Here is a 9,585-nt window from a genome sequence, read left to right as displayed (position 1 = left end):
TATTGGGTTGTCCGGAAAGTTCGTGCCGACTAACTTATATAATTTAATAAATGTATACTAAAATTTAAATTTTCTGCGTTTCAATTTTCCTTCAACATCGGCACGAACTTTCCGGACAACCCAATATAAAATATTTCTAGTGCTTAAGATGATAATAAAGTTGATTTGTATCTGAAGATAATTAATGGCGATTAAGATATTAATATAAATACAATTTATGTACATATAATTATACATATATATATTTATATATATTTATTTATTAATAATATGAGGATGACTCAAATATGAACGAGATCTTTTTGTATGAGTACAAATCAACGTTGATAGATATTTACACAGGTATGAGTGTCTGCACACGTTCATAATTATGGTCTCGCGATGGTTGTTAATGTTGTTACAATGCCTGAATCTTTTAAAAGTCTCTTCTCCAAATATGCATTCAGTTTGCTTAAAAATTTGATGATTGTAATATTTACATTTGCTAAGAATTTACAATCAACGCATTGGCATTCAATACTTTGTTCGAACATTTCAACAACGACTTCAAAACAACTATTGCGAGGCTACTACTATGAGGACGTGAGCAGACCCTAACATTCAGTGCAAACATGTCTATTAACATATTTATTTATATTTTCACAAAAAAAGCTTATTTATATTTATACTCTCATATAATTAAATGAACACTCTCATATAATTAAATAAATTGTATATAACATCCGCCAAAATATTGAGCGAAGGTAGAGAGGTGTTTCTCTCTTAAAATATTCTCAAATCGAGATTATTTCATACACAATATATATGGTAAAAATATATATGGTAAAAAAAATGGATAAAATATATGGATAAAAAATATATATGGAAAAGTACACTCGTTGCAGTTATTAATTCAAACAAGTATCTGAGCGCTGCCTTATCATTCGTTTTTGATAGAATGGATATTTTAGCATCGAAATTTAGGGCGCTTCACTATTCTTCTGAAGAACATCAAATTTCGTTAATCTGATCTTGGTACGAAAATTGACGACAGGTATTAACGCTATAATGCGCCGACTTTGCATTTTTTTTTCTTTACAACATAATGCTTCATCACTCTGTTATCTCTGCGGTTTCGCGCTCTGTGACCCTTGTTGCTCTTTTCCTTTTGTTTAAACTTCGAGCACAAAACATGCACGAATTGCTCGTGCGAGAAGAGTCGTGAAGAAAAAAATTGTGCTGTTCTTTCCGGAAGATATTCCGAAATATTTTCCGCTACCCATTTCGTTGGTTTTCTCATTGTTTTTGTGAAATTTGTCTTCTTGGATTAGATTTTCCCGTTTACAATTTGCAACGAAAAACGAAGAAGTACATTGGCAGCGCAAAATATTGCTACATTCTTTCAAACTATTTTTCAAACACTTCTTTAAATTTTTTTAAATTGTTATTTCTTGTTCTCGAAAGTATACATCAATTTTTTGAAACTAGGACAACCTTAATCATTTTGTGATTTCAAAGTAACAAGTCGGACATCTTCCGTAAATCATTCTATCATTATTTAAACGCTTTTATAATAAGTTCTTTGATGTATTATAAATTGAAATCAATTTTATTTAATTAAAATTTTATTAGTATAATATTTTTTAAATTAAATAAAAGAACTAAATTTTATTCTTTTTTCCTATTTTTTTAAATTTAAATTATAAAAATTACATTTGACATTTTTATATAAAAAAAAATTAACTTTAAATTGATCGAAGAAATAAATAGAGGTTACGCACAAAATCTGAAACAATTTATTTACATAACGTTACCTGTTTCCTATATTTGTTTTTAAATTATAAATTAATGTATAGTCTCAATTTCGGGATATTGATATTGTCTCAGATAGCTGAATTTAAATTTACGTTATTGCTCTCTCTTCATATTTTTTTAACTAAACAGAAATGTGACAAGCAAAAAATTTAAACAATGGAAGTTAAAGTATAAAGGGTTATAAAAAGAAACATATACAACGTAAACGATGTAGGATAGGCCGTTAGTTTTCTTCTCCTTTCTTTTCTTTTCTGCAATTTCATGACTGTCTTTCGAGGTGATTTAAAGACGTCGACGATTGAAATAGAAGTTTCTTACGTTTTTTCTTTTGAGATTTTACAGTCTGAAATGTATCTTTTGCTGAGCGCTCGTTTTTTTTCTTTATTATGTTTTTGCGATACATTTTACACGTACTATACAAAAATTATAGATTAATAAACTGATAGCTAAATAATTGTGAATTATCTCAAATAATTTGTAGCAAATAAAACGAGATTTAAATAGATTATTTAGCCCTTATTCTCAGTGACCAGGATGTTTCATGCAAAATGTAATTAGATATTACGAAAATGACTATCGAAGGTAAAGGCTGCACCGAATTTATTTCAGCCGGATTTACTATCGCTCGTTCGCAGCCGTGGCATGTTAACTGAATCCTCGTAAATGTCTACTAAATTCCACATAAACCTACTAGCGCGTCAATACAGCGAATAAATTTAACCGTAAAAACAGTCTTTACGGCTGTACATCGTCTAAATCGAATGCGTTTAAAGACGTAAAGTTTTGCTTAAACTTTCAAAGCTTATCGTACGCATTAACTTAATTAAATCATCAAATCGTCTTTTATCTTTTTTTCGACAAAATAATAAATATTAAATTATAAATATTATCTTTTATTTTAATTATAAATTATAATTAATAAATTATAATTAATAAATAAATTATAATTAATTATAAATTATATATGTATATATTAAATATAAAATTAAATCTAAAACTGTGCAAAGTAAAATATAAATAATAATTTTATCACGCATATTGCATATGTATATATTATGATGCTATTAATCAAATATACAAAATAGAGAAATTTGCTATTAATCTTGAAGGATTTAACGTTTTATGAAAGTCTTAATACGGTTTTATATGAATGCTTTAATACTTCTAATTCTCTTGTAAACTGATTAAATACTTGCTTTTGCGCTCACTGTAGAAAAAGTATTGGCGTTGCAGAAAGAGCATTAGCGCTATTAAGCAATACACCCAGAAATAACGTGAATATTCCATTAGTACGCTTACATTACGTTCATCGATTACGCTTTGTACATTTACATTTATATGTAATAAATTTATTACGGGCGGATTATATTGTATTGGTTTTATCGCAGATTATGCTCATATCGGCATTTCGAATGTACATATAAAATATCTACAATATCAAATTGCAATATAAATCACAATGCATATTTTTTATATATACGTAAAGTTGTCAAATTTTTTTCAGATATTAAATTTTGATTACAAAATTGCTTCTATTTGCTTTTTTTTTTAATTTTATTGATTACTTTTTAATTAAGCTTATGCATTAAATCGGTTAAATAATAATATTAAGTGTAGTGAAGTTTCCGTTGAAGCTTTCGTAGGACACTTCGTGCGTCGCATATATTTATAGTTGCGTTTTCGAGCATTAAAATTCAAGCCGATTTTTGTTTCTATATTCCTTGTGCGTCTCTGCTCTTTCGCGCACGAAGTTAGACATGCGTTGTTTCAGTAATTTTTATTATTTTTATTAATTTATTTGATCTTTTTTCGCATATAAAGCGCTTATGCGTTTTATCGCTGTTTTATATAGAAATTTTAGTCTGTATTGCATCGTATCCAAAGATATATAATGAGAGCACTTTCATGCAAGTTGCTCTGCGTTTTGCTGCTTTAATAAATTCGTCGGATATTATTAGAAGAATGTGCCTCGAATATCTGTGAACGTGCCGTGAGAGAAATGAGAGATGCAAATAGCAAATTTGTCATAATTTTTCTTTTATTTTAATACTTTTTATTCTTATACTCTTATTTTCTTTTCAAATGAAAATAACGATTTATTTTGAGTTTAATTTGATGATTGATTTTGTCCCATAAGATTTTTTTATCATCTAATCCAATAAAAGTAAAAAAAAATTAAATAATTTAGAATAAGATTGTTTAATTAAAAAACTAAATTATACAATGAAGAAATGATTTGATACAATGTACTATTGCTATATATATTAATTTACTAATAATTAATTTACTAATATTACAGTTAATTAATCTACATTGCTTTTAAACAATGATATTAATTATTAAAATAAAAATAATTTTGTGCCTTCAAAACTATTATATATCAAATATAAATAGAATGTCTATATGAGATTCCGCGATTGTCAGAGCATAAATAATGTACCTATTTATAAAGCGGCAAGATATAATTTGTAAATAATTGGACTGTACTCATCACTATATATGCAATTATATCTTATCGTCTTAAATTAATATACACATATATACATATATATAAATTTTTTCAGATTAGATTTGTCTTTATTAATGAAATGAATTCTGGATTGGTCCAAATTGGGAAAAATTGTTTATTTCTTTTGCATTCTATGTTATGACCAAGAGATTGAATTTTTTAAAAATTAGAACAAGATTTTGAAAATGAAAAAAAGATAATGCTATTATGTTTTGCTCAATATTATTACTTGTTCTAGCTATATTCTTCATTTTTTTGAAAAATTCAAGGTTTTTCTAGAATCTTTGTTTTAGGTTCAGATTTTGCTTTCTTCTCGGACACGCTACTGCGCAAGCATCAATTCGATACATCCACTCGATTTCGCGATTTAATGCATTTACACATGCGTGCATATAACTGCGTTGCGACATGAAGTCTCGCAATGGTGAAATTATCAAGACTTGTTAAATAATGGCATTATTGTGGACATTTTTTAGTGCGATTGTAAGGGGTTAATGTCGCACGTGCTGCGACATGTCGCGGAAGGTCGACCCACGCGTACTTTAGCTAAAACTAACATAGTCTTAAACTAACATAGAATTTACTGCATTGCAGTTTGCGCAAGTCTAAATCGTTGATAAACAAGCAGAGCAATGCCGAATTTTTATAATGTAATGAATGAATAATTATTTTGAAATTTAGTACAATATATTATAACATAATATAAACAATATTAAATTTTCTTGACAACCTTTATAATGATTATCAGTGAGAGATCCTAACAGTTTTCTTGCTTCTTGACTTTATTATTATTTCATCATTGTTTATTTACGTGTATACATCAAATGTTTTTAATCATGTTTACCATTTTTAATTTTTTAACCTTGTTTAATTTTTGCGACATGTGTTCTATTATTTTTATTATAATATCTCTTATCGATTGTACACAAATATTGCTGACTATATATTAATGTAAGTTTTTGCAATTAATTAGTTATCTATATATTTTGAATATGTTTTACACATATTTATCGTGTTATTGATAATCGATGTTATCTGTAATAGTGTTACCTTTTTTTTATTGACTATTGACTTTTACAAGTTTTTTTTATCATTTGACCACTGTTATCTAACACTTTATCGATTTCACATTGGACATCGGTATTTTTACGATAGTAGAGCTATCTTAATTTATTCTGTGCATCTTTATGTTTTAATTCGAAATTCAACGATATAGTAGTATTAATATGTATAGTTACAAGTTAAAAGTTGCTGGGGATTTTAATGACTTTTGTGTTAGTTCAAAAAATCCTCCACAACTAACACAAAAGTCATTAAAATCCCCAGCAAATACTTGGTATGTTGGTTAAAACGTTTGCAGTTTTGGGTTTATGTAATTTTTAAGTAATAATTCACCAACATTCGTGGGATCTTATCGATTCTTTTATAATTCTTACTTATTATTGATTTACTTTCAGAACCTTATTTGTTTTATTATTTTATTATTTTATTATTTTATTGGTATTCAATATTGTTTCATATAAAAATTACATCGAAATTACAATGAAATATTCAACAGTGTTTTTGAATTCTGAATTATTGATGGCTGATTATTATAAAGGTGATTCATAAATGCAAATCAATATTTCAAGAGCAAATTTATACATTAAAAGTAAGTAAAAAAAACATCATATGAATATATGTTCTACCCGTACATTCATTTCTTAAATAATGTTAATTAAACTTCGTGTAACTTCGTTTTCGTATCAAACATATTTTTAATTGCATTAAAAAATGACAGCGGTTAACAAATCTCCAGGATGTAGACATAGAAAGGGATTATTTTAATATTTAATGATTATGTAAAAATATCTTTTGCATATCTATGCCGCATAAATTTTCACGTGGTAGTTGGCACGTGTACAGTGTTCTCAAACATTTTTAGCTTGCTTCTTTAAGAAAGTATAAAATTGGCTTACAAATCTAAATAAGAAATGACGATAGATATACGTCGCACGTTCAAATTTCTATTTGAGTATTCTTTGGAACTATTAACAAAGATGTAATATATGGATTATATTAAAAATGTAAGATCAAATATAGAGCGTCAATCGTCTACGTCATAGCTTAATTCGAGTATGTCATAACTTCTCTCTCTTATACGCATACACACACACACACACGCACGCACACACACACGCGCACACACACACACACACACACACACACACACAATATTATATATATTATCTAATTTATTAATTAAAAAATAAAAGAAACAACAAATTAAAAATAAAAGACAATAAGAAATAATTTATTTAAACATATAGGACTAATTAACTTAAGCAAGTCGCTCTTTATATAAAAGAAATCTGCGATTGCAGCTTTAAAGATTGATCATCATCACTGATTTAAACATTTCTACACAATTTTAAAACTGCTTTAACATTTATCGTATTTTCAAAAACTTATTTTCCTAGCAGAAACTTACTCTCATATTTTCTAAATATCTTACAGCCTTTTTAACACGTTTAAAATTACATGCAATACGATATTCGTAAAATTTTAAAAATAGTTCAATTTCTTTGTAAGAATTTCTGAAGACTTTACTTAATAATCAAAATATATTGTAAGATAGGAATGAATCGTACGATAATTAATTATATTCCGCTTAACCTTTCTCTAGTCGATCGTTATCTCTGCATTCATGCTAGCAATTATGAAATCGATTTGTAATTACCACTACACTGCCTTATTACTAATGGTATAATTAAACATCTGAGATAAGACCGATCTGCTGTTATTAATCATGAAAGACGTAGCACAGAAAGTGCTAGTGTTAAGCACAACACATTAACTGTGATTATTGCGATAAAGTTCTGTGTACGATTAATGCTCGAGAGGGTCATGCAGCCAGGACGAGTTATAAACTCGACTTAGAAACTACGTAAAGTATAATGATTGCTTGCAACTGTTACGCTGCGATTATCAGGAGTTGTTCAGTTGATCTGCGCTTGTGAGATGTATAATGCACTTCGCATGCGGCTGATAAAAAGGATTTCGATTCTTCGCTCACGATTCTTCTATAATATCTTGTAAGGTCGATCCTGCAGGTGTTTCAATTTCTGGAAAGATATGACAGTTTTGCCCTGATTATTCTTGTATAAGATGAGCTCAAAGAAAAATTACAGTAGTCTCATACTCCAATTTATCAATATAGTTTTAATATAATATGCAGGCATGATAATTATTCATTACTTATAAGTTACGACTGCATTTCAGAAACTTATCGCATGTTGTATTTTTATTGAGACCAATATAAAAGTCTCTACCTCGCACATATTTCTTGAATATAATATTTAAAATCAAATCGGAAACACTGAAATTGTTAAGGGCTAGTTTACAAAAATAATGCCAACTTATTCTTAAAGCTTTTTAAAGCTTTAATTTGTGGTTAACTTTGTGACAGTCGTATTAGCCTATCAATATTATTAATCTATAAATCTACATTATTTTCAAGAGAATAATTTAGTTTACAGTAGCTTAAATTGCGCGTTTGAGTTAATTTAAACAATATATTTGCATATATTGTTATGTACTGAATAAACGTGCCACTTTGGTATCAGCGAAGTGTCTTAAGTGGGAAGCACAGACTTTTGCATAAAGCATATAAGGCATAAGAAATTAAATTAATCACGAGTTCTTTATTTGATGGAAAGAAGGAAACGAAGGACTTTTGATTGGTTCATTTTCTTACACATTACGTGTTATGCGTTATACAAGAGTCTGTACACTCCGTCTTACATTAGTTTGATTCCGTGCACTGTTTGCTTTCTTCTACCTTCATGTTCTACATTTAATGGAATGTATTATTCTTGTTAATGTTGTCTTGTTATTGTTGTTATTTTCCTTCTTATTGTATCGTAATTTGCTTCGCACCCTGGTTTCCTCTCGATTGTTTCCGCTCGTACATACATGTCGCATCGTATCGTCGCATGTTTCTTTCTATGCACGCATAATTCTTTTTTCGTTCCGTCCCCTTCACTCTCGTCTCTTAATCTCTCTTCGCTCTTCTGTCTCTTTTATCGGGACGAAAATCATCTGAAATTTTTTCCGATCACCTCCCTCGCCCTCGGAAGATTTACTTGCGTCTTGCTCTCATTTTAAGCCAATTATCAGTTTGCGACAATTCATTTCAATCAGTAGAGATAAATCATCAAAGAATCATCTCGAAATCGCAATGTAAATTCGTATGACCAACATTTCAATTTAGTTGTAATATTGATCACTTTTCTTTCCCGAGGAGAACGAGAGGAACAAGAAGAAGAGAGAAGAGAGGGACAGGGTAGACATAATGTAATTGCTTAGTCTGGGTCTAGAAATTAGAAGCTAGACCAATTGAATAAGAGGTGGAGTAAAAGTGGCGAAAATGTAAGTATGAATGGAGAAAATGCAAGAAGATTGAAAAAAAAAGTGAGAGAGAGAGAGAGAGAGAGAGAGAGAGAGAGAGAGAGAGAGAGAGAGAGAGAGAGGAGGGCGAGAGCGAGAGAAAGAGAGAAAGGGAGAGAGACAGAAAGGAAAAAAGAGATATAGAGATAAAGAGAAAAGGGAAATGAAGTGTGGGCGGAAGGAGAGAGAGAGAGAGAGAGAGAGAGAGAGAGAGAGAGAGAGAGAGAGAGGAATGTAAGAAAAATGAAGAATAAATGATGAAACGAAAGGATGATAGAAAAAGAAAATTCATACATATCCGAAATGCCACTTGTTCCAGGACCTAAAGAAGCGCGATTCCCACATCTGCGACATGCAGGCCCTACAGCCACTTCCGGCCCCCACCAACACCGCCAACACCGCGCCCGCCATGACTACTTCCGGTGGACAGCCACCGCTCCCGGTATCGGAGACCGTTTGAATCACGATGATCACGAGAACCGATCACGATCGTCCGTGTGCGATGTGCTAGCCACGCATTATCACACCACCACTCACCTATAAACTCACCGCCGTCCTTCTCCACACCTGTGCTCGCTGAACCCGATGAACGAACCACGGCCGACCACGGTCGAAGCAACGGTGAGCCATCATCAATCACGAATCTTAAAAGGGCGCAGCGCGAACCACCGGAAGTAGTCGTGGATCATGTTAGTCCGTGATATACGCGTGATTTTTCAATTGTTCTATTTCGCACGTTTCGGAAGCCCCGTAAGTGATATTGCAAAAAATCGCGCGTATTATTTATTTATCCAGAGAACGTATTATTTTTAGTATTTTTTATGTAGTGTTTATCGTGATGTTATTTTGTAGAT

At 30.3% G+C, this 9,585-nt stretch overlaps 1 protein-coding gene across 3 annotated transcripts in view; it reads left to right on the top strand.

Moving 5' to 3' along the window:
* The window catches only part of LOC108688778 (potassium voltage-gated channel protein Shal), a 98,626-nt gene that overhangs the window by 86,946 nt on the left and 2,095 nt on the right, over positions 1–9,585 (top strand). For 2 of the 3 annotated variants that reach the window (XM_018195182.1, XM_018195185.1), the window contains one exon: positions 9,051–9,352. In XM_018195182.1, the coding sequence (XP_018050671.1) occupies positions 9,051–9,191 (141 nt within the window). In that variant the 3' untranslated portion in view covers positions 9,192–9,352. Of the gene's footprint in view, positions 1–9,050; positions 9,469–9,585 lie in introns of those variants that run through there. The other variant, XM_018195183.1, reaches the window with a different exon arrangement.

Source organism: Atta colombica, unplaced genomic scaffold (genome assembly GCF_001594045.1).
Source record: "Atta colombica isolate Treedump-2 unplaced genomic scaffold, Acol1.0 scaffold238, whole genome shotgun sequence".
NCBI classification, from domain to species: domain Eukaryota; kingdom Metazoa; phylum Arthropoda; class Insecta; order Hymenoptera; family Formicidae; genus Atta; species Atta colombica.
Note: the sequence above shows the minus strand (reverse complement) of the source record. Positions and strands in the feature narration are given on the sequence as shown.